This window comes from Schistocerca serialis, chromosome 1, assembly GCF_023864345.2.
Source record: "Schistocerca serialis cubense isolate TAMUIC-IGC-003099 chromosome 1, iqSchSeri2.2, whole genome shotgun sequence".
NCBI classification, from domain to species: domain Eukaryota; kingdom Metazoa; phylum Arthropoda; class Insecta; order Orthoptera; family Acrididae; genus Schistocerca; species Schistocerca serialis.
The window spans coordinates 696,704,119-696,731,231 of NC_064638.1; the positions used below are offsets into that span (position 1 = coordinate 696,704,119).

The following is a 27,113-nucleotide window of genomic DNA, read 5'->3' on the forward strand; positions in this document are numbered from 1 at the left end:
TCCACACCCCAAAGGATGTGGGCAGGGGAGCAAAAAATGCTGAGATTACAAAAACAGCCAACCTTCAGATGATAGATATGGAGCAACCCAAACAGCTTGTTGTCAAAAAGAAGACCCAAGTACTGAGTTGGAGCACCACAGTCAAGCATTGGGCATTGATGTAGAGCTCTGATCAGGATGGACCGGTAGAGTGACAGAACTGAACCACCCTTGACTTAAGGGGAGAGAACTGAAAACAGTGTGAGAGTGTCCATGTGGAGGCATGCCAGATGGCATCCTGGAGCTGTCGTTCTGCAGAGACCACCGAGTGGGAGCTAGCCCAAACACTGCAATCATCCTCATACAGAGCAGGGGTACCAACAGCCTGGGAAAGCCACAATTCCATTAACAGCGATTAGAAAAAGAAGAACACTTAATATGGAGCCCTGTGGAACACCATTCTACTGGGCCCGTGGAGAGGTGAGAACAGTACCAACTCTGAGTTTGACCAACCAGTTGGACAGGAACTGCCAGAAAAATCAGGAGGGGGCCCCAAAGACCCCACTCATGGTTTGTAAGGATGATGTGGTGGCACCAAGCTGTGTTGTAGGCCTTAGGAAAATCGAAGAAAACTTGACAATATGGCAGCACTGAGAAAAGGCCTACCAAACTAAGATTTCCAATCAAAGCAGATAATTGATCCAAGACCATCCCTCTCGAAAGCCGCACTGATAAGGAGATAAAAGGTCCCGAGATTCAAGGACCCAACTGTGCCAATGAACCACCCCATTCTACTAACTTGCAGGAGACATCTGTCTGGCTGATGGGCCAGTAAATATCAAGGGACGACGGGCCCTTGTCAGGCTTAAGGACAGGAACCACAATACTATCTCTCCACTGAGAGGGGAGAATGCCTTACAGCCAAATATGGTTAAACACCTGGAGGAGATACTGCCACTGTGTAGGACTGAGGTATTGAAGTAATTAGTTAAGGATGGTGTCAAGGCCAGGAGCTGACTCGTGGGAAGAAGAGAGGACCAGAAGAAGATCCCAGTCAGTGAAAGTTCATTGTAATATGCCACCTGACAATACGTAGAACATTAGTGGGAAGCTTCAACCCACTATAGCTGGAGGTGGAAGGCAACTGGGTAGGAGACTGATATTGATGCCATCACAAAACGGGTCGTGACGTGTTCTGCGAGATCTGATGGAACTGTACAAAGGCCACCTGGAAGGGCAAGGCCCAGAATGGAAGATTGCCGCTGACAACCTAGGAGGATGCAGAGTGTAGCCCATACCCGTGACAAAGGGAAAGAAGAACCTAGAGAGGAGACAAAGTGTTCCCAACACACCCATATGTTCTATTTGATTAAGTAACAGGCTTTGGTGTGAAGATGTTTAAAGGTAATAAGACTAGCAGAGAACGGGTGCTGCTTAAGATGCTGCAATGTGTGATGATCACAGATAGTGGAGGCAACAGCCGACAGTGAATGGAGCCCGTCAAGTGGGGACCGACAATGTCGATTATCTTATCGGAGAGAGCAATAACGGCTTCATCAATACAACCTGACAAAAAGGAGGAAACACGACCTAGGAGGTATATAAAGGCCAATCAGCACGACAGAAGATCCAGTAGGGAAACCTGGTCATTTGGAGGTGGGAAGGGAATCAGAGAATCAATGGAAGTGGTTACTATCACATAGGTCATTGTGTGGCGACCAGTGCAAGGAAGAAAGAAGGGGAGGGAAAAAGAGGGACAAAGAGGGCAAGAAAGCAAAATATCAATTGCAGAGAAAGTTTCATACGCAGCACTAAAATGAGTGGGGGAACCATCATTAAGAAGGCATAGGTTACGGTCCACAAGAATTTCATCAATGAGGAGCCCCCGACTAAATGAACAAGCATGCCCCACAAAAGTTGATGGGCATTAAAATCTCCAAGGAGGAGGAAGGGAGAGGGGAGTTGTTGCAGTGGAGCAGTTAAGGTACCAGATGTAGGTGGCCTGTCAAGACGACGATAGAGATTGAAAATCGTGACAGCAGAGTCCAAATGCACCAGAATTGCAACTTCTTCCAATGCGGTAAAAGTGGGACCCAAGTACTAACAGTATCTGTATGGACCAACATGCAGACACCACCAGAAGTCCTCAAAGGGTTGACCTGGTTCTGATAAAGCATGGGACCCACTAAGAATTGGTGAATGAGCGTCAGTAAAATGAGACTCTACAGAACGACACAAGCTGCTGAGTAAGAGGCAATGAGGCACTGCAACTCTGGGAATTGGTGGTAGTACCCATTACAGTTCCACTGAATAATTATGAAGTCAGTATCCAAATGGGAGGTGAATGGGTTGGAGCCAATCAAGTCCCGGGTCAACATCTGTCACCAACAACAACAAGGTGACATACATAAATAAGATGTCAGGCTCAAGTTACGAGGGGGGAGATGGCACCTCCGGAAGGCATCACTTTTGCATAGACTGAGGAGGGCAGGGCACAGAGGGACAGCACGCTTCTGCACGATCGGGAACCAAAAAAGAGCAGGCAACCTGGGGGGACCCAGACTGTATGTCCTGCAGTCGAGTTGTGGTGGCTGTGAGACACTGTGGGGAGGGATCCTGGGAGGGAGTCCCATCACCAGTTGGCACTGAAGAAGGGGGGGGGGGGGGGGGGGGGGGGGGGAGGTGCCACTTCTTTGGCCAAGCAGGGTGAGTGGAACCTGGAGGGGAGGATGTGGGAATCACACGAGAGGGGGAGAGGAGAGGGGGGTGGGACTGAGGTAAGGAAGAGGTAGGGGAGGGGGGGGGGGGGGGGGGGAGTAAGTAACAGAGGCAAAAGTAGAAGTCATTGACACAGGGTGGAGTCGGTCATATTTTTGATGAGCCTCAGTGTAAGATATATGATCCAGGCACTTATACTCTTGTATCTTATTTTATTTCTTGTACACTGGGAAATCTGGTGACCGTGGAAAGTAGAACACAGGGGCTCCCCTCACGGAGTTAGTGTCCATTGCCACCACACAGAGGGTATCTCATTAAGACATGTGCCCAAAATGCAAGCACCGAAAGCACCTCATGGTTGGCTGGTTGGTTTGTGGGGTTGAAGGGACCAGACTGCAAAGGTCATCAGTCCCTTTATCCACGACCATTAAACATCCACAAGGAATAAGCAATGGAGAGGACAAGGGACAACACAGAACAAGAAAGACACAAACAAAGACCAGAAAAAAAGAAATAAAAGAACACAGAGTGTTACAATGGTTGGCTGACCATGAGAAAAAAAAAAAAAAGGCCAACCACCAAGAGACACAATAAAAACCCCAATCTAAAACCAGAGGCCAGACTCAACACACAAAAGAGACAATCCCTCAGATTGAGCGAAAAAAAACCCTGCTCGAATAAAACTCAAGACTAAGCCTGTCATTGCAGCATCATCCGTTAAACGTGCAGGGATTGTATCAGGCAGCACAAACCTCTGCCTGAGTGCAGTTAAAAGCAGACAGGCCAACAACCATAAGTGGAAGCACAAGCGGCCAAAGACACTACTAGCTAGGGCATAACCACCTATGGCAAGCTAACATACGCCAAAAAGCGACAAACATCGGCAAGCCCCTGCATATCAGCAATGCTGACTGGAAATTACCAGCTGCTATTAGAGCCAACCAACAGGCAACAGCAGGGAAACAGACGAGCCCTGCCCACTGACACACAAACAATTCACCAACATCACCCTACACTGTGCATCCGATATATATGACCTATCAGACACAAAAACGATGATAAACCTAACTTTTGCAGGTTGCTGACGCTGATCGAGAGTGCAACACTGGCACCCAGTGGCAACTGCCAAGCAACAGCACCGCACAATGTCAAGGTATCGACATGAATGATACCCACTACTAACAAAGCCTACCCTTGCATGACCTATCGCAGGCAGCGAGACATCCGCTACTGCTCTTACCACCTGACCTAACTATCGCAGAGGTTTTTTTACCTTGGTTCTTACCTTGGCACTTTTTTTTCCCCTCTGCCCTTCAAACCGCTACCCTTCATTCAACTTCGACCCAATCTATCTCCAGATGAGCATGTGTTAACGTATAACCTTAACCAGAAGTACGCAAACATCGCAGTACCCACACCCTGCGACACCTGACTTTAGTGAAATCAGCGACATAGAGGTGGGTTCTCGCAGCGCAATAAATGAGCGTGCGTCAACCAGGTGTGGCCAATGCGTAGCTGGCAGAGAACATATGTCATAGAAGGGTAGACTGATCGACACCCCAGCTGGTGTGACTCAAGCAATGAAGAGCGTTAAGATGCCGCCAGCACATTTGTTTAAGCTGCTGAATATTAGGGAGCCAAGTCAACTGAGTATCAAAAAGCAATCCCAAAAACCGATGCGTCTCCACCACAGAAAGAGGTTCGCCGTCAAGATAAAGCTGTGGCTCAGGATGAATAGTGCGACACCGGCAGAAATGCATGACGCAAGTCTTGGCGGCCAAAAACTGGAAGCTGTATGTTACAGCCCAAGACTGCACCTTGCAGATAGTGCCCTGCAGCTGCCATTCAGCAACTACAATTCCAGTAGAGCTGTAGTACAGGCAAAAGTTATCAGCATACAAAGAAGCTGATACGGATGTTCCCACAGCTGCAGCTAGCCCATTGATAGCAACTAAAAAGTGGCAGACACTCAAGACAGAGCCTTGCGGGACCCCATTCTCATGGACTCAGGGGGAACTATGGGAGGGACCAACTTGTACGCAGAAGGAATGAAGCGACAGAAAATTTTGAATAAAAATTGGGAGCGGGCCTGTAAGACCCCACCCATGAAGCGTGGTGAGGATGTGATGTTGCCATGTTGTATCGTACGCCTTCCGCATCTCAAAAGAGACAGCAACCAGATGCTGATGGCGGGCAAATGCTGTACGGACGTTGGACTCCTGGCATACCAGATTATCGGAGGCAGGGTGGCCCTTACGGAACCCACCCTGAGACGGAGCCAGAAGGCCCCAAGACTCAAGTAGCCAACTCAACCTCTGGCTCACCATGCGTTCAAGCAACTTGCACAGAACATTGGTGAGGCTAATGGGGCAGTAGCTGTCCACCTACAGGGAGTTCTTGCCAGGTTTCGACACCAGTATGATGATGCTTTTCCGGAATTGTGATGGGAACTCATCCTCAACCCAGATACGGTTGAAAAGGTCTAGGAGGTGTTGCTGGCAGTTCACCGAGAAGTGTTTGAGCATCTGATAGTGGATGCAATCCGGCGCGGGAGCCTTTTCAGGGCAAGGGGCTACGGCACTTTGGAATTCCCACTCACTGAATGGAACATTGTACGATTCGGGGTGGTGCGTATGGAATGAAAGGCTCCGATGTTCCAACCACTCTTTCAGGGAGCGGAAGGCCAGCGGGTAATTCGTAGAAGTGGAACGCTTAGCATAATACTCTGCTAAGAGTTCTGCAATCGTGTCTGATTCAGTACAGACTGCTCCATTCAGGGAAAACCAGGTATGCTGATGGGGATCTGATATCCACAGAGTCGCCTAATCTTGGTCCAAACCTGTGATGGAGAGGTACGGATGCCAATGGTGGAGACTACCTTTCCCAGCATTCCAGCTACAGTCAGTGAATAAGGCGTTGGGCTCGGACACGGAGCTGTTTAAAGGCAATGAGGTGTTCCAGTGATGGGTGCCACTTATGACTTTGGAAAGCCCATCTGCAATCTGTAATCGCTTCAGCGATCTCTGGTGACCGCCGAGAGCACAGTCCTCTGCCGAAGGGACCCAGAAGAATAGGGAATTGCAGATTCTGCTGCAGAAACGAGCCCAGTGGTTATCGTGTGAACCACCACATCAATGGCATCATGAGAAAGAGGCTCAATAGTGGCAATGGAGGTGAACGAGTCCCAGTCAGTCATATTCAAGGCCCACTGGGGAGGCGCCCAAAAGAATGACGCTGTGGCAGTGACAGAAAGATCAGAAAGTGGTCACTACCGCATAAGTCACCATGCACACTCCACTGGACAGATGTTAGAAGGCCAGGGCTGCAGACCGAAAGGTTGATGGCTGAGTACGTGCCATGCGCCACACTGTAATGTGTGGCGGCATCATTATTTAAGAGAGAAAGGTCGAGCTGTACCAACACTTGCACAATGACACTGCCTCAGCCTGTTGCCACAAATCCACCCCACAAAGGATTACAGGCGTTGAAGTCGCCCAGTAACAGAAAAGGTGGCGGCAGTTGGGCTATCAGTGCAGCCGATACACGCTGTGGGACATCACCATCCAGTGGAACATACATACTGCAGATAGTAACAGCCTGTGGCGTTCTCACCCTAACAGTGACAGCCTCTAAATATGTTTGAAGAGGTACACACTCGCTGTAAAGAGAGTTAAGGACGCAGATGCAGATTCCACCAGATATCCTCGTATAAGCTACCCGATTCTTATAATAACCCCGATAGCCATGGAGGATGGGGGTTTACTGGAGATCAATGCGGAACAAAGGGTCAGGGCTGAGAAGTTGTCGGAGCTCAGCAAGGTGGTGGAAAAACTGCTGCATTCCACTGGAGAATGACACTGTCTGCAGCCGAAAAAATCATGAAGGGACCGAGGAGTCAGATTACGCCATTGAGTCATCTACCACCACCGAAGGTGAGTCTGAATCGAGAACCATTGCGTCTGAGATAGAGGCGAGATCGAGGTCGTCGGGGATGCCAAAATCTGGAAATCGTCCTCAGACGCAGAGCTGTTAGTAACAGGTAGCACAAAGGCAGCTTGAACCTCTTCCTTCTAACCCAGCTTCTTCTCCTCCTCCTCCTCCTCCTCCTCCTCCTCCAGCCCGCTGCTCCTTAAGAGCAAATTGGGAGGGAGTCTCAGAAGGAGGGCCACAGACAGACGAAGAGCAGGAAGTTCTTCGATCTGCCACTCGTGGCTCCTCGAGCCACTGACTGGTGGCAGCTGTCGTGCTGGAGGATGCCTTAGAAGGCAGATTTCCAAGGGACCCTTTCCGCATGAGAGAAGCCGGAGGCGGCAGGCGTGCCTCTGGCTTGGGGACAGGGTCCGATATCCCCATCAATTTGGGGGGGTTGGTCTCCCAAAGGAGGTACCTCGAGAGCACCAGAAGAAGCAGTGTCCCCCATCATGGACATGGGGGAAGAGTCGGTGCGGCTCTGAGGGCCCACTGGAGGTTTAACAAATGCAGGGACAGCTGTTGCCAATGGGGCAACAAAGTCACAGTCGCAGCATATGATGTAGTCATTTGAACAGGATGAAGTCTTTCGTATTTCCTCTTTGCATTTTGATAGGTGAGCTTGTCCAGGGTTTTTATCTCCATTATTCGCCACTCCTTATGGAGAACAAGGCAGTCAGACGAGCAGGGGTAGTGGTGCTTCCCACAGCTAACACACATGGGAGGAAGCATATACGGAGCGCCTGGGTGCAGAGGACGACTGCAATCCCTGCATGTGGTGCTGGAGGTACAGCAAGATGACATGTGTCCAAACTTCCAGCACTGGAAGCACCGCATAAGAGGGGGGACACATGGTTTCACGTCACAATGGTAAACCATCACCTTGACCTTTTCAGATAACAAGTCACCCTCAAAACCAACATGAAGGCACTGGTAGCTTCCCTGTTATCTTTGGGTCCCCTATGTATGCGCCGGACAAAGAGGACACCCCATCGCTCTAAGTTGGCACGTAGCTCCTCATCCGACTGCAAAGGGTCTCAATGGAAAATAACACCCTGGCCCATGTTAAGGCTTATCACAGGCGAACAACGCCCGCAACTAGGCAGGGGCAGCTGTTTGGATCAAAATCGACCCGCTACGCATTTTGGACAATGCCTCCACTTTCCCAAACCTATCGACAAAAAACTGGGGCTTCATTGCCTGAAAGGTCGCTTCATCAGTCCTGCTGCTCACAGCATCAAAATCATTCCTTACTCGCTTTGAGACTGCTGGGACCGAGCGATCACCAGCTTGATTCAATTTAACCTGTTTAATTGTGGGTCATCCACCCTGATGCCACCCACTCTGACCAGGGGCTTCCCCAAGGGCACCACCCAGCCTCAGCAAGGGCCACCTGGAAGAATAGCCATTGCCGGGAATTCTGGTGCCCCAGGAAGGATGGGCACATACTCCTTGGCATATGTGGGGAAGTCTCAGCTCAGGCATCAGCAGTGCGATCCCTGTGTTGTCAGGGGGCTACCACCAAGAGGGTACATGACAACCCCACCATGACGGACTGGCTACCGCGCTGGATTTTGGGTGCCGAAATGGTCCAGAATTGTTGTGGGCACGAAGGATGGGACGGCACAGGAGACGAGAAGTAGGCAACCCATAAGACGTTGGGTGCAAAGCCCACTACACAATAAGTAGCATTCAAGAGCTTGGTGCACATTGGACAAACAAAAAACACCACATAAGGCATCCTTCCCCAATTGGCACGCACTAGCAACAGAAATTTGGAGAAGGTGGAGGTCAAATCTGAGAGGGGACCATCACAAAAACGGCGAAATGTTGGAACTCCTTTCAGTCGCCTCTTACGACAGGCAGGAATAGTGTGGTCCTATTTGAACCCCTGGACCCACAGGGGGCTCATGGTTGGCGGCATGTACAGATTCACATCAAACCGATAACACATAACCTTGGCCTTCCCTGAGAAGATATCTCCCTCCAAAGCCAGAATAAAGATGCTGGTATTGGTGTGGTTGTCCTTGCAACTTTTCTGCACACATCAAACACCTCGTCATTCCAGATTAGCATGGAGTTCATCAGTTTGAAAGATGAGGTCCCTATGAAAAATGCCTCCCAGGACCATTTCAGAGACAGGAGAGCCTGTTGCAAAGATGATCACAAGTACAAAGAACTGCAGACTGGGTGGCAGAAGAAGCTTTGGTAAACTTGGCTTCGATATTTTCCACAAAAAATAGTGAATCTGTGGTGGTGAATGTGTCTCCGTCCGTCCTAGTATAGACCACATAGCAGGGAAAGTGTTTCGCCCCAAGCCAGCGAGCCTGGCCTCCTCTCAGGATGTTGCCAGGGAAGGAAAGGCTGCAGGGTCATACGAAGCACCATTCAGTGATCAGTTACCACTCTAGGCGATGGCCGTAGGAGAATGGCCACATTTCCTGAGTTTGATATGCTTCATGAGCAAAGCACCCACTCTGATACCACCCACTCCGATCAAGGGCTCTCTCTACGGGTGCCACCCAGCCACAGCAAGGACCGTCTGGCACGGAAGTCATTTCCGGGAGTTTTACAGTGATCCAAAATGACAAGCAACCACTTCTAGGCACACATGAGAAGAAAACATCTCAAATATCAGAAGTGTGATCCCTGTGTTGACAAACGGCTCAGCCAGATGAGTACATGACAGCCCCGCCCCCGCCATACGGACTGGATATACATGCTGGTGACCTAGCATAGCGGGGGAGGGGGGTTACGGTAGAGGAGGAGGGGGTAAAGAGGGGGAGGGGGGAGAGGGAAGAATCCACACTGTAGATGCTAGGAAGGGTGTTTTTCCCCAAATGGCTCACACTACAGACAGAACATACATTTAGCAGTGGAGGTCAAAGCCCAAAAAGGGACAAAACAACCCAAAAAAGGATGAAGGAGAAAAGGCAAGAGAAACAAAATCACAAGGAATACAGGAAACCTTGTGGATAGCCAAGTTAACAGAAGTAAAAACACAAAGAGGTGTAGGAGAGGGTGGGGAAGAAGTGAGGACAGGGTGAAAGGGCGCTGGGAAGAAAATGCAGCCTGGAAAGGAAGAATGGACTGCAACAGCTCAGGGCCCTGTGGGCGCCATGCACAAACTCGTGAAGGAACTGTGAGCCACTGTGTGTGTGTGTGTGTGTGTGTGTGTGTGTGTGTGTGTGTGTGTGTGTGTGGGCGCGCGCGCGCGTGTCAGGGGGATAGAGGGTGGGCTATTATCAGGAGATACAGAGGTATGCACAGGACAGAGCAGCATAAAGAAAGCTGCATTAAACCTAGCTTCAGACTGAAGAACACAAGAAACAACACTGTCAATGAGAATCAATTGTGAACTGTACACTCATACATCTACGTTTCTCAACCGAATCATGGCTGTTATTTACATCGATGATAAATTGCTATAATTTACTGTTCTTACAGCAAACTGAATAACAGAAAGATGTTATGCACTTGGCTTCTTAGTGCGGAATCAACAGAAATGTGTCCACTTCAGACTAACAGAACACTGTGTTTCATCCTTCTTTTCAAGTCTTGAAAATCAACAGTGTTGTTACACAGTAGCTGCTTTAATGCCTATTGAATCTTGTTTTTCGTTCATTATCCTTCATTTTGGATGTTCTGCAGAAATGTATGCTGTTGCTGACTATTTGTCCATTTGTAACGTCCATTCAGTTTTGACTACATTTACATTTGAGCAAAGTACAGTTTAAATGTGGTAAATGTTCATCAAAGTCCAGGTACAAGAGATGTATTCCCACAGCTGGCAGCACGATGAGATTCGCTGCCCCCTCGCCACTACCCTTCTCACATTCAGGCACTCTGGTGCCACAGCATCCCATCACCCACCGTTATGAAATCATCAAATTAAGTCTGTGTGTAACCTGAAATACCAAAGCCTCCTCTGCTAATTTAAGAGAACCCTTATATTAAGCTATTACATAACGTCAAAACACTGAGTTCATAACCAAACCTTGATTTGTGAATGTAAGAAGGGCCAATATTTTTCGAATGACAAATTTGGGAAAAAATCCCTTCTTACAGTCGAGTAAATGCGGTATCAGTGTCACCAGTAACATGATACATTTAGCAGGCAAAGTAATTACGCTTTCAGTGACTCCCCCAGTGAGAGAACAGTGAGGTAAATATGAGCACATACTTTTAAAGAGAAATCCTCCAAAGCTGAAATAGTTAAAAACCATCATTAAATTTGCATTTTAACTATTTTAATATTTAGTGTTGTCAAAAATAGAGATTATATTTGCAGAAAAGATACATAAGATAAATATAAAATAAGGGAATACAACCACGCACCTACACCAGGTCGATGCGTGGAGCGCAGTAGCACACAGTAGAAAACAGCATTCGCACTAGCTCTTTCTCTAGGAGTACACCCATTCACACACACAAAACCACACAGACACCAAAATGCACATTCCTGTGGCCACATTATTCCCGGGGCCATGGGAGCATGCATTTGGGTGTCTGTGTGGTTGTGTGTGTTAATGTGTGTACTTTTGCCACAAAAAAAAAGAGTTGGTTCTCAAAAGTCAGTGTGAACCCTGATTTCTGTTATTGTACCCCATGCATCAATCCATTGTAGGCGAGTGACTGCCTTTCCCTTATTTTACATACTGCCCCATCCACGAATTTCCATTACAGTTAAATGCAAAGTTAGGTTTTGCTAGCTAATGCAATTTTTTAGAGACATTATTCCTAAAAGTCTACTGTTTCTTCAGTCCAACATTAATTTTCGAAACAAATTTCCCTCACATGAATCTACTTCTGTTGACATTGTTCCACTGCAATAGCAATCCATACACAATGTGTACTGACTAATTTCAACAAACCATTCAACAATGGTCAAACTAATTTTATATGTCTTCTATTTTGCAGCCTTAGCAATGAGTGGCAAGACTTTCTGACACAAAATTGAAGAATATCGTGTGACTGCATCCTTCCACAGTTTCAAATTATAAAGATAAATGTGTGTATAAATGTAAGTGCACTCTGTGTCATTTTCTTTAATTTTTTTATGCACAGAGGTGTGATTTGTTGGCTATGTTGACCTCACATCACATATAAAGGTAGAAGGATTGACCCAGTGTTTGGCTGCAGATTTTTTCCTACCATATGCAACTTCCATCACAACTAGTAACTACTGATGCATGCAAAACATGATAAGTGCATGATAAACTGTAGGTTCTCCTATAGAGGCAGAACATTAAACACAAAAGCTGTTGAGAGTGTGAGAGTGCTTTCTAAAGATAAATTGAACTATCCTAGCTCGTACAAAAGATTGTTTGCCAAAATATTCAAATCTTAATTCTTTCTCTGAAAATGACAAATAATGATCAGCTCTCTCTTGAAATAGGTAGCAAATGTAAACGGTATGAAATGAATGTAACACTGTTTTGAGCAATGAAATGAAAATTCGCAAGTAAGTAACTTGGCATCAACAAGTGAGACAGTGGTCACAAACCACAAGAAAAACTTATTTTCTTTCGTCATTCACAGCTTTCACACCCTTCACCACAAAAGAATAACTGAAATGTGAATTTAATGAGTAATCTTCAAAATATTGATTCTGATGCCTCTACATCTACCAGATGGGATTCATTGGTACAAAATACAATATGAAAATTAATACAAGAAATGCGCCTAAAAAGTTATGCTTTTCAGTAAGCATAGCAAAACCCCTCTCCCAAAATTGCCGTTCAGAAGGATAATGTCTCACAGTAAGTTACAAGTGTCTGGTAATAGTTATTTTCCCGAACAGTTAACTGGAACACGACAACTACCACAAGGTTGCTTCCATCCATATTCTAAACTATTCGCTAACTATTGGACTGCCCATAAAACAGCTGAATTCTTCAAAGCACAGTGTAAATGTGTACCATAGCAAAATGACTAATATAATTAAAAAAGGTATGAAAACACAGACTGTCACTTTAGAATAAATTTAACTGCATAAAAAGTAAATATGAACAACATACTTTCTTTTTATAATAGAGGGAAACATTCCACGTAGGAAAAATATATCTAAAAACAAAGATGATGTGACTTACCAAATGAAAGTGCTGGCAGGTCGACAGACACACAAACAAACACAAACATACACACAAAATTCAAGCTTTCGCAACAAACTGTTGCCTCATCAGGAAAGAGGGAAGGGGAGGGAAAGACGAAAGGATGTGGGTTTTAAGGGAGAGGGTAAGGAGTCATTCCAATCCCAGGAGCGGAAAGACTTACCTTAGGGGGAAAAAAGGACGGGTATACACTCGCACACACACACATATCCATCCACACATATACAGACACAAGCAGACTTGTGTGTATGTTTGTGTTTGTTTGTGTGTCTGTCGACCTGCCAGCACTTTCATTTGGTAAGTCACATCATCTTTGTTTTTAGATATACTTTCTTTTTAACGTGTTTTGTCCTGGACAGCATACATACTATATCTATTATCTGCTAATTTGTAACATAGGCTGCAACAAATTAATGAGATCAAACAGCATCGTAACAAAATACTTATATGCACAATCTGCAGTGCAGTTACACTAATTAAGAGAAAACACAAAAAGACAAAATTAAATGAATTAATGACTAGATATTTCCATCTCAGAAAACTCTGTGTTATACACATATTTATATATAAAACGGGGGAAGACACTTTTCTTTCCTAAGTTAATACCCCTGAAAAAAAAGGTCACAAGGTTAAACAAGAACTTTCTCATTTCTACTGTGCAGTGATATCTGCATCAGATCAAGATATTCAAATTCATGAATGACTGTCGTAAAAGTAAAATTACCATTCTTCTTCTTTATGTGCCACAAAGAATTCATTTAGTTGCTGTCTCTTGAATTCTAACTTGTATTCATTGTACTTCCTGATAGCTTCTTCATCTGTTATATTGTCATCCTGGGTTTGCAGGTATGCTTTGAATGACATCATTGGAGGCTGTGTCTCAATGGACTGCATATCACGGCTGCAAATTTTAAAAAATGCTAGGTTTGTATTTTTTGCCATATAGATAAATTAATTTTCTTAAAAATGACTAAATAACAGATTTTCAAAATCCATTAAGGAATGTATTTGTTACTAATTATACTTCTGATCAGTACCAGTTAAATATAAACAAAAAATCTTTAGTTATGATGAACACTTCATTATCATCTCCAACATGCACTACACAAAATTAGCTACTTGTCGTTAATGATGTCAGACTATCACTGTTGTCATACACTGCAGTAACATTAAAATATATGTTTTGAATATAAAATTTTGCTTTTGGAACTTATATAATCTGTACTGAATATGAACCAGAACAAGAAGACTGTCGTTCTTTCAAACTTATTCTTTTAAAAACCACCACCACACACACACACACACACACACACACACACACACTTGCTACACAAATGAAGGGGCAAAAAAGTTAAATAAAATTCAAGAAGTTGGAAAAGGCACTACTATCCACCTCAACATGTTTCTTCGCCTATATCAGATCATGAAGCATTGTACAATAGAAGCGAGTTAATTTTCATAACAGAATGATTACTCCACCACATTCAGCTCAATAAATTTCATTTCAGGCTTAATTATGTTAAAAGTGAGCTATCTCTGTGAAATGTATTCGCCACTGAAACACACAGAATGGAAATAAGGCCATGTTAACTTCAGTGTGCTACAATGCACAAATTTTCCACATGAAACTGCCTCCAAAAATCAATGCACACTCTGGAATCTCATGCTTCACCATTTCCTGTGGCCATTTACCTGTTCCAGATGATTATCTCAATTTTATTGTTTTTGATACAATGACTAAACAGTGATTTCAAAACACATTCTGGCTTTTATTTTGTTTTATCACCCCTGTTGCTATCATTTCAAATCCATTACCTACAATTGCAACAAGGGCAACGCTAGAACATAAGTAGTACAAGTAAGCTGAGTGGGGCTGCTTGAGAAATGATTACTGTGGGTGAGCAATGAATGAGCATTCATCCCTAGAGTGCACTCCTGGGCTTCAAAATAAGTGTAACGCCCCTTGATACAACACCAAGTGCTGTCAGTAAACCAAGTTGATGAACAGAACATCATAAGAAACTGGATATATTTATGTGCTGCCTGCTGAAGAGATGAACTGCAAAGCCAAAAATGTTTTGCAACGATCCTATAGTAGTTTGAATTTTTACTGTCAGCACAAAAATAAATTATGAACCCCTCCAAAAATAAACATTTTCACTGCCTTTCCTCCTCCTCCACTGATCAGGTTTGTGTTCAGAGCTGATACTATGTACTTTGTAACCCAACCATTAATGAATTTAAACTTTCTGAAATTGGGATGGAAAATGCAATTTTTACTTCAATTAACAAATTATCAGTTGTCTAAACCATTTATCACAAGCTACATTGACGCAAAAAGTTGTAAATCCTTTGCTTCATGATGGCCCATTCTTATTTTTAAAAAGGATACTTTCTGTGAAACTATATTCCAAAGCAATAGGATTCTTTTTGGAAAATCAACATTAAACATAAGTTTATGGGACAGTGCCCCATCCAGAAACCAGTGTTTTACAAACTGGATATGCAGCAGACAGCAGCTAATGTCTATTATGAGTACAGATGGGCAGTCCGCTCCTGAACAGATTCAAAGAACCAGATCTTTCTAAAGAGTGGATGACGTATTATTTGGAAAAAATGAGTGGTAGCTCAGTGATTTCAAAATGCGTCTCTGGTGGCTTCATAATGAATGGGATGGAAATTTTGTGCTAGGCTGCTACAAAGGCACACCACGCCACATCCTTACAAAAATGTTACAAAAGCTACAAAAAAATCTGTTATAGACCTGTATATGTGTGGATCAGCATACCTTATTAGTAGCTTTCCCCATCCATGGAGATAAATAACAAAAGCTCCATTCCCCCCCCCCCCCCCCCCAATTTATTGGCTATCAGGCAGTACCTATTCAGCCATTTCAATAGTAATGCTAATTAGGATGACATGAAAGTAAGTACAAGATAACAGCCAGTCCGTGAATGGAAAAAAATCTTCTACCCAGGTGGGAGTCGAACCTGGGTCTCAACACTTCAAAATCCACTGCGTCGACCACGCTGATGCAAATGATACCGAAGTTCTTCAGAATGATACATTAAGGCAGAAAACACTTCCAGCATCACGTTTCCACTCTTGATTTCAAAAGAATCTCTGTAATTTCAGAAGTTCAACGAATGTTTACATACTTAGTGTGTTGCTACTTCTTATCTTTTGACTTAGCACTGCACACGGAATATGCTGCCAAAAACCATAAAAGCTGCAGTCTTCAGCCAATGCATGGTTGTAGTGTATCACAAAGTGATACAAGCATCACCCCCCCCCCCCCCCACCCTCCAACAGCTCAGCACTCCCCACCACTCTCACCGATTGGACTGCAGGCCGTCTCACTAGCTCACTGCTCTCCACACCACTCTCGTAGACAAGATAGCATGTAGCAGACCACACAGCGACTTTAGGTGTCAATCTTGTTTGTACTCTTGGCACAGTGATACAGCTTGGCAACTCATTTTTCTGATTGAGTACTTCTCCATCTGAGTTCAGCTCTTTATTCTTTGTATCCTTATTTGATTTGTTTAGTCATCATTGTCTTGTCTTCTCTTGTTGTTCTTCTGTTTTCTTGTTGTGTGGGTGGTCTTTTTAGGTGTACTATTATGTCTTCCTCTATGACTGCTACATTTATAGTTGCTACTGTTGGTGTGTCAGTAGCCTTTATGAGGGCTTTAATTACTTTGGATGAATAGGATACTAAATATAACAGTATGCAAAACAGATAATTATTTTAACATACAAGATATCCATGCATAATGTTGTCTCAGGAGGAATGGTCAATATCCAGAGATACAACAGGAATGATCATTCGAAGTAAAAAACTAAATCTGGACATATGCACTATTCCAAATGGTTTTTGAGATGGAACATATTTAAAGTTACTTTTGTACATTTTTCTTGAATAACACGAAATCTGTAGCCTCTAGCAAAAACTTGGTGCAGTACAAAATTTAATTACATTTAATTTCCTTTACAAAGGTCCTATTCATTTTTACTCAAGGACTTATAGGTTGCGTGAAGAGAGCAAGAAAATACTGAAAATCTTGCACTATGTACGTGCACTGAGGTGCAGATAAGAAAGTTTGAGGTAGTTTCCCCGACTTGATAGACCACGTGCCCTATACAAAATTATTTGTCTCAACTTCGACTACACTACTATGATCCATTGTAAACAATGATAGTGTACTGAAAAATAAAGAAAATAAGTAACAATGTACACTAATAATTTTCTATCTTGGAAACCATTCACATTAGTGCATCTGACCATATGAAGTTTTCTTGCTTTAAACAGTCTTTCCTGTCATATCTCTGAATAATTACCTTTCATCCAGTGACAGGCTGTATATTCATTCATTTAAACTGAATAGATTAATGCTTTTATGCTTTTAGGAGCTCTCTTACACTGGACCAGAGTTTTATATGTAATTACAGTTACTTAAAAAATCATAACATTTTTAATATGATATCTCTTAGTCTTCCCTCTGCATGTATTAGGCGTTTGCCTGTTACGCTTTCTTAGCTGAAGTTGTTGATTTCCCTCAGTCTTCCTAAATATCTTCTGCCAGCTGAATAATAATTATCATCAATTTTGGTAATCCGTTGTCTTCCACTCTCATGACGTAATCCTTCCAGTTGTTTCTGTATTCTTTAATCTGCCCATTTAGGTTTTTTACTTTTAGTTTTTTTCTGATGTCTACATTCACTCTCCTGTCAGACAGAATGACCCAGCTACTCTTCTTGGCAATCGGATCTCGAGTGCTTATATTCTGACGGGTCTGATGTTTCAGGTGCAGCCTCCAAGCAAAAGCTTCAAATTCTAGGGAACAGTAGTTATTATGAGCAATAGTGGATCAATAATAAGCTTCAACATTTGTCTAGGGGACAGTAGTTGTTATGAGCAATAGTGGATCAATAATAAGCTTGACCATTTGGACGCGATGTTGTTCTGTTCAGTAAACGCTGAGCTGAAGGATTTTTCAACAGCATTGTCAGCTCAGGAAAGAATTTTTTGCGGATACTGCCATTTACCTCCATGAAATAAATAGTAAGTCTATGTTTTGTTTACATTTCAATGAAGGTTATCACTAAAGCAAAGTTCTCGTTTAGTTCCTTGGTTGGGAAAATGGGATCAGCTGGAGCTTCTACTTTGCGTGCTGCTCCCTAGATCGCACAAGATTTTCCATAGAGCATCTGGTCTTTATGTTTTAGATTGATGTATTGGCATGTCTTAGTTATCATTTCTCTCAGACTGACTGACTCTGTTTGCTTTATGCTTATAATCAATTCTATTTTCAAGGGTACCAGGCCATTTGTAAGTCCGACGTGCAGTGTCTCCGAGATTCATGAACTATTTTATCTCTTGCATTAGCCAAGGTGCAGGTTTTCCCTTCATGTTTCCAGTCTTTGGGGGAGCATATTTAATGTGTAATATAGTTAGTTTGGTAGTAAATCCATGGAGTTGGTCTTTCATGTCCAGGAATGGTATGGAAATCATCTCCCAAATTATCTCTTGTGGCTCTGCTACAAGTTCAGGTACACTGATACACTTAAAAGTCTCTGTATGTTGTCACAGTTTCTTCCTTTCATATTTTAGAGGGAGTCAGTCATCAAATGATGATGTGATATTCCAGGTACAAATTTTACTGCTTGTGAATTTTGTGTAAAATATATGTATGGGGGCCTGACTATAAGCTGCATTATGGGTAGGTACAAGCTGACATACTGTTACATTTGATGAAGAAACTGCACACTTGAACTTCACAGTGAAGAGGCAGAATACTTATGTTAGTGGTCCTAGCATTATATGTATGCTCCTAAGTTGAATCAAATTTTGGAAGGTCAATTTTGAAACAGGCTATCCTGCCTACTTTTGGAGGTCTGTAGAAGATGCAGATTAGACAAATTTTCTTAAGGGATTTGATATTTATGAAGATGTATTTGACTTGTTCGTCTTCATTACTATTGTACGTATGTAGCACTGTCGGTAATAAGTCAAAACTTTTGTTTGCCACTACTGCACCACCTTATCTGTTCTTTCTGTGGTGTCTTGGGACAATGGAGTCTACATTTAAGGAACTGGAGGCCATGCTTGGCTTGAGCCAGCTGTCCACATTCGTTAAGAGGAAAGACATGAATGTCAATATTCTGAAATATATGGAGGAGTTTGTCAAAATGAGTTGAAAGTGATGGCCAACTATGTTCTACAGTAACAGTTTGTAGCTCCTAAACCACAGACTTTAGAATTCATTTGCACTGCTTTTTTTCCAGCCTTTATCTGCACCGTTATCCTGCCATCTCTCGTTCACACATGATGTAGCCCAAATTCGGGTATCACATTATTGAACATTTTCATCTTTCAGCGGTGAAATCGTCGCATATTGTCAGGCTTGTCTTTACGAGTTCCTTAATAGCTCTGACTATTTCAGACCTTTTCATATACCATACAAATTTCACAATTGTGGCTCTAGGTTTCGCAGATCACAACTTCCTTCATCTTACTCTGTAACTTCTGATTATAGAACATGCTGCATGTGTATTTGCTCTCACTTTAAGCTTTTACAATTTAAAATGGTTATGTTAATAGCAAATATTTTAATTTTACCAGTGTACTTTACAGTGCTGCACAATATGTCATCCACATTGCTTCGCCTAGAAGAATTACGAGCAATGTTCAGTACCATTTTACCAAAATGGATGGAGAAGGAAAACACTGCTATTAACAGCAGATAATTGTCATGGCTTCTGGCTCATCATCAATCCTGATGACATATCTAAAATCGAAGATCCTACAGTACCTCTGGAACAGTGTTGGTCAGGAAGCCAATCAGTCGGTGCAGAAATTCAAAAAATCATTTCTTCTGAACTGTCCTCACTGACATCTGCTTCCATCTCGGGAGAAGATATCCTCCGAGAAAGGCACACGAGTCTTACGCAGTATGCAGCCCACAAGTGTCATCAGGTTTTGGATCAAGTCCTGATTTATTTCCTTTTGTAGTGTCCTCACCCTCAAGTGCTTTTCATTTACAACACCCAGTAAGTAAATTTTTCAACATTAAAAAGACGCTCACATTAAATAAAAGTAGGACATTAGACATATAGCTTTTAAAAATGATTTTCAGATAATACTATTCAAAAACAAAAGTAGGACATTAGACATATAGCTTTTAAAAATGATTTTCAGATAATACTATTCAAAAACAGATGCACAGCAGAAAACATCTCAAACTGGGTAAAGTCTTTTATCCCAAATACAATATCAATTTTAAAATTACTTCCATAATAACAGAAAATGCATCAAATATGAAATTAACTGTCATGCTTCTGAAACTTCCACATATCCCGACCGACAAAGTGAAACAAGATGTCCAAACCACACGGAACTCTACTTATGAAATATTGCAAACACTTACTTTAAATAAAGATCCCATAATTTCTTTTCTCACTATTTGAAGTGTAAAATCGATGACCTTAAACTTAAAAGGTACAGACTGGGAGATAATGCGACATGCTTTACATATTTTTAAAGTTTTTGATGAGGTAACCAAAGAGATGTCCTCAGAGATGAGTGTCTCGCTTTCAAAAATGGAGATCTCGCCAAAAATTAAAAGAATTGATTAGTCAGGCAATGTTATTGGACCCCGATCCAAAGGCAAGGATTTTCAAATGACAAAAAAACATTTCAGGACTATTGCATGAAGGCTACTGCAGAAATGAAAGCATTTGTTATTCAAGAAGAAAAAACAGAGCTCATTTCTAAACCAATTACAACGATGGCACATGAGACTTCTTCAATCTGGGACAAGTTCAATGAAACTGTTGGTCAGCTTCTGGCAAGTCACAACCCACAAAGTGCTCCAATTGTCAAACTGGACAAATATTTAGTGGAGGGATATTTTCCTTCAGCACTATGTCAATTGGTTCTAAAAGTGTTATGTATCACAGCAACATCAGTGGCCCGTGAACAAATATTTTCAAAAGCAGGACAAATATGCCCTGAGAAGTGAGAGAGACTCACATCTCCTGAAATGTGCCAAATATTATTTATAAATGACAATATTGATTAATTTTTCCTTTATGGGAACATATATAGTAATACTAACTGTAAATAATGACTGCAGATACACTTGAATTACTGTTGTTATAACACCTATATTGCATTTTTTCCAGTAAAAGTATCAAAATATAACACAAATCAGGCTTCATTCTTAAAATTCTTCCACTTGATAAAAAATATTTAGGGTTTTGTTGTAATAGTTATAATTTTTTTTACAGCAGACAAAATTTAAAGCTCTTTATTTGAAAATTACTGGGGACATAGCACAAAATTATTACTCGTCTATATATGTTCTTTCAAAACAGGGCCAAATCAGATAAAAATATAGATTTAGTGACGTGAATTAAAAAGATAGTGTACATTCCTTTTCTTATTTTTGTGAGCGAATGGTGAGCAGTGAGTCGTGAACAAGAACTAGTTTATTACAGTGAGTGACCAGTTCTGATCCAATCTCTGAAAAGAATAGTTTTGTCTATCTCTACTTAAGAGCATGTGCTTCAATAAATGGAATTACGCCAACTATCTCCACAGGATAGGCATCAATGACTCCCCTACTTGTACATGCGGCCTAATACCTGAAGTTGACTATATAGCCTACTCTTTTCATGTGAACAGCATTGAGACAAGCAAGTCAGTTTGTGAAAGGGACTGAGCAACTTGAAAACGCCATTTCCTGATTCCCTACAGGCCCATTCACCTTAAAAAATGCTAAAACTCGCAGATTGAACTACTGTGCTGAGTGTAACCTGCACGTATAATAAAGTCTGTATTTTCTGGAGGGCTCCTGTGTCATCCTACGGACTTGTTTTTAAGGTGATAATACCATATTTACATATCTGACAATACCTTAATGAATCTACCGTATAATCAGAAGTTTACCTAGCAATTTTACTTTGAACAAGTTAATGTATTTGCCTTCCCCCCCTCAATAATTTAAAAAAATTGTTTTTAGGGCTAGTTACCATGATACTTTGTTAAGGTCTGTTATCAGTTATTTTGTGAACTACATGTTCTTGCACACGTTCTTTAATGATCAGATGTGCCATCTATGTAATAAAGATGCTAACTGCATGATTCATCCAACAAGTACCAATACAAAAAATTTAAAACTAAACAGAATGACTGCAGTACTTGGTGGTGGATAGGAAATTGTACTGGTAAATGAAATGTAGGTCCACATTATGCCCGCACACCCACTGTCGTCGCGACTGCACAGATGTCGCTTTCATGAAACCCCCCCCCCCCCCCCACCTCCAGGCAGCGGAGCTGATCTCAAAAGTTTGCGTATATATTGTCCCGGCTAGTTAAGAACCATTCCCTGTCATGTGGGTCGGGCATAAAACATCTCTGAATCACATTGTGAATCTAGTCGTGCGAACTACCTGTTGAAAATTGAACGCATTTTTCCAGAGATATTTCATACACTTTCAACCATGGTGGATCCAAAGACAGTTTTGTTTTTATTTTTATTACTCTGGAGAGAGATATCAATTGAATTCTAGTCTATTTTTAGTAATTTGTTCCCCTGAGTAATCTGATTTAGTTACTTTAGCAGTCTGTATGCATTCGTTGAATCCTATTAAATCTGTTCGTACAGGGTGTTTCAAAAATGACCGGTATATTTGAAACGGCAATAAAAACTAAACGAGCAGCGATAGAAATACACCGTTTGTTGCAATATGCTTGGGACAACGGTACATTTTCAGGTGGACAAACTTTCGAAATTACAGTAGTTACAATGTTCAACAACAGATGGCGCTGCAAGTGATGTGAAAGATATAGAAGACAACGCAGTCTGTGGGTGCGCCATTCTGTACGTCGTCTTTCTGCTGTAAGCGTGTGCTGTTCACAACGTGCAAGTGTGCTGTAGACAACATGGTTTATTCCTTAGAACAGAGGATTTTTCTGGTGTTGGAATTCCACCGCCTAGAACACAGTGTTGTTGCAACAAGACGAAGTTTTCAACGGAGGTTTAATGTAACCAAAGGACCGAAAAGCGATACAATAAAGGATCTGTTTGAAAAATTTCAACGGACTGGGAACGTGACGGATGAACGTGCTGGAAAGGTAGGGTGACCGCGTACGGCAACCACAGAGGGCAACGCGCAGCTAGTGCAGCAGGTGATCCAACAGCGGCCTCGGGTTTCCGTTCCCCGTGTTGCAGCTGCGGTCCAAATGACGCCAACGTCCACGTATCGTCTCATGCGCCAGAGTTTACACCTCTATCCATACAAAATTCAAACGCGGCAACCCCTCAGCGCCGCTACCATTGCTGCACGAGAGACATTCGCTAACGATATAGTGCACAGGATTGATGACGGCGATATGCATGTGGGCAGCATTTGGTTTACTGACGAAGCTTATTTTTACCTGGACGGCTTCGTCAATAAACAGAAGTGGCGCATATGGGGAACCGAAAAGCCCCATGTTGCAGTCCCATCGTCCCTGCATCCTCAAAAAGTACTGGTCTGGGCCGCCATTTCTTCCAAAGGAATCATTGGCCCATTTTTCAGATCCGAAACGATTACTGCATCACGCTATCTGGACATTCTTCGTGAATTTGTGGCGGTACAAACTGCCTTAGACGACACTGCGAACACCTCGTGGTTTATGCAAGATGGTGCCCGGCCACATAGCACGGCCGACGTCTTTAATTTCCTGAATGAATATTCCGATGATCGTGTGATTGCTTTGGGCTATCCGAAACATACAGGAGGCGGCGTGGATTGGCCTCCCTATTCGCCAGACATGAACCCCTGTGACTTCTTTCTGTGGGGACACTTGAAAGACCAGGTGTACCGCCAGAATCCAGAAACAATTGAACAGCTGCAGCAGTACATCTCATCTGCATGTGAAGCCATTCCGCCAGACACGTTGTCAAAGGTTTCGGGTAATTTCATTCAGAGACTACGCCATATTATTGCTACGCATGGTGGATATGTGGAAAATATCGTACTATAGAGTTTCCCAGACCGCAGCGCCATCTGTTGTTGAAAATTGTAACTACTGTAATTTCAAAAGTTTGTCTGCCTGAAAATGTACTGTTGTCCCAAGCATATTGCAACAAACGGTGTATTTCTATCGCTGCTCGTTTAGTTTTTATTGCCATTTCAAATATACCGGTCATTTTTGAAACACCCTGTATAAAGGTTTATCAGCTTCCTTCAATAACCCTTGAATGTTCACAGATATTATTGTCTATGTACTAGCTCATTATGGAATTTAGTAAACACTGTGAATGTCTCACATATTTCTGTTTTATTGACACAATTAAGTTCTTAAATTAACGAGAGATGGCACTGGCGGATCAATGAAAGGAGAGTTGATCCTAGTGTGTATTGTTTCGGTATGATAACAGTCAGTCAGTACTACGTTCTTTCCTGTACCTATCACCAAAGATATGCTTTCCCATAAAACTGTCCTTTGCCGTTAATGTCCGATAAATTATAAATATGTCTCTGGGCCTTACAATGTCTAAGCTTCTCAGTTCTCACGACACGATATTAATTATGGGTTCAAATCCTTTCAATGTCTGTTCAGCACAAGTTTAGTCTTTTAACGGGCAATATTTTTCACTTCTCGTTTATTAACGGAATCACCTTGACAATGAGCGGCAAAGGTACTAATGTGATAAGGTCCAAACTATTTTTGGTCCCAATACTCTATAATCATTCGCATACACCGAATCACCCAATCACCTTTAACTGACTCCGTCTCTGAATTTATTCCAAAATAATCTATTCTCCACCACTCCAATGTCTAATCCAGTTGTAAGAATGCAATTTAATTAGGCTTCTAATCCCAAAATTCCAACTACCATGGAAGAACTGCGAACACACTCGTCACCGCTGGAAACAGAAACTCAAGAGACCTAACAATGCTGCACATTGGTTTATATGTTACATCCAAAACAAAACGCACCTCTGTTATGTCTTCCTTGTATTCCCTTTGTACTACTTTGCGTTACTCTATTTCGAATATCTACTCTTTGTAAAATTTTAACTAAATATTACTTCGAAATACTACTACAGTTTTTTGGCTCTTAGGGGATTTCGTATTACAGAATTTAATCTAATACTGTTTCTGTATAACCACTCTAAAAAGTAGTTACAACATTCATGATGTAATAACTAGTTACGAGAAATCAGCTAAATATATCCTTAAAACAGACTGATACAATGAGGTGTGCACATCTGATTTAACAGGAAACCTCTCCTAAATACCTTCAAGTGATGCAGCTCATGAATCATTTACACACACACACACACACACACACACACACACACACACACACACACACACACACACAAGAGTGCGTGCGCATGCACGCATTTGGTCAAAGGAAACAGGAAAGAACACTACAGCACTGATTGTGCACACATACAGCAGCACACTCATAAATTAATGTTCCTGCAAAGAAGAGACATAAAACCAATTATCACCTTCAGTTAACTCTACAGATGCTCATTTAAATACATATAAAGCAATAATGAAGTTGAGTTCTCAATTTTCTTTTCAAGGAACAAGTGGTTTTTTTCTTTTCTTTTCCTTTCCTTTCCTTTCCTTTCCTTTCCTTTCCTTTCCTTTTCGCCAGTTTTTCAACCTTGGTCTGTAAGTCACACATGACTGTCAACAGGAATATTTATTTCTAGTTGCAACACTAGTTAACAAAATCTACATAAAAGCACATGAAATTCATTGTCACAGAATGTAATGTATGGGATATTCAATTAAAATGCATTATAACAACAAGCACACAACCTTAAGACACACGACACACAACAATGTCTATAGCCCAACTTTTGGAAATACATTTATCATAAACCTATAAGCAGTGCATGAGTTAAAACTTTGAGCAACAGTTCAAATGATTAGCACCAGAAGTATGTTATGACAGTACAAAATGAAAACTGCATGCTAAATTTAATCTTAACCAATAAACCAACAGAAGCAGATCTTAAATAATACAAAATATCTTAAGAAACAATGCCAATTATTACCTTTGACTACTGGAGTGATTTCCATAAGAATGTTGTGAATTATAGCTTTCATGTGCCCAAGAGCCACCATAGTTTCCACCATACCCACCACCAGCACCCTCATGGCCGTATCCCCCGGCTCCTCTCCTGTCATCCCTGCCACCCAAATAACAACACTAACACAGCATGTGATATAAGCCAAGAATGAACACACAAGAAAACACATATATTTAGTGAAATATTGTCAGAGTGCACCATGATGTATAGAACAAAAAGAGTGCAAGCAAGGTCAGTCTGAAAAGAATTCCATGAGAATAAAAAGAAAGGATGAGGTAGCACAGCACAACAAGAAGGGACCAAAACAACAAGTGGACAACTCAAAGATGAAGCTATGTTCAAGTCAAGTGAGATATGCCTCACATGTGAGCTCGGGTACCAGCATTCATAAGACTCTTTCAATTCTACCCACATTACAATCCAATTTTAAATTATGTTACAAAATATCGCATAATACCCAAGCATCAGCATGATTCCAAAGCATATCAGACATTTCTATTTTCCTTCCATTAACTTGCTGTGTTACGTGTCAGTTTACTCATAATAAAGCATAAGCTGTGACACACACAAAATTTTTACTCAATGCTAGAAGTGGGAGCAAGCACTTTTGTAAGGCTACTATCCAATTAAAAATACACACACACAACGTTCACATGATCTGTAGAACATTTTGCAATTTCAACTGTGGTAAGTTTAAATAGTGAAACAATGTAGCAAAATTCCTAAACATATTATTTAAACCTATACTTCAGATTAGTGCATACATTATTATGAAAATCCAACAAAAATCTAAAAGCTACATTTTAGAGTGTGCTTGAAAAGTGCTAAAAACATGAAGAGATGAAATCCAAAATAGCAATCAAACTGAAATATAAGTAATAGTTTTCTGAAGCAATTGAATTTATGTACTTGATGTAGGTAGTGACATATGACTTAAAAAACAGTGACTAAAATAACTTTAGTTATTTAAAAAATACAACAAACTCCTGAACAGAAAGAGCTCTAAGAATTTCTGTTTTTCAATTTGGAATGTAACAAAGTGGATAATTTCCACTTGCCACTTGAGAAAATGAATGATAATTTTTCTTTCCTTTTAGCAATTCAATTTAGAACAATAATTACATAATAAATATCAAAACTACCCCAAAAGCCATGTTTGCCAATTTCTCATAATTCAGAGAGTAATTTGTGTTTCACTGATTGCTCCATTGTAGCTAGTTTCAC

The 27,113-nt window shown here is 41.9% G+C and overlaps 1 protein-coding gene across 7 annotated transcripts in view; it reads right to left on the reverse strand.

Moving 5' to 3' along the window:
* Nucleotides 1–27,113, reverse strand: part of LOC126480797 (serrate RNA effector molecule homolog) — a 202,897-nt gene that overhangs the window by 112,818 nt on the left and 62,966 nt on the right. For 6 of the 7 annotated variants that reach the window (XM_050104151.1, XM_050104133.1, XM_050104160.1 and 3 more), the window contains exons 4-5: nt 25,854–25,988; nt 13,504–13,680 (exon numbers count right to left, since the gene is read on the reverse strand). In XM_050104151.1, coding sequence (XP_049960108.1) covers nt 13,504–13,680; nt 25,854–25,988 — 312 coding nt within the window. The remainder of the gene's footprint in view (nt 1–13,503; nt 13,681–25,853; nt 25,989–27,113) is intronic. The other variant, XM_050104168.1, reaches the window with a different exon arrangement.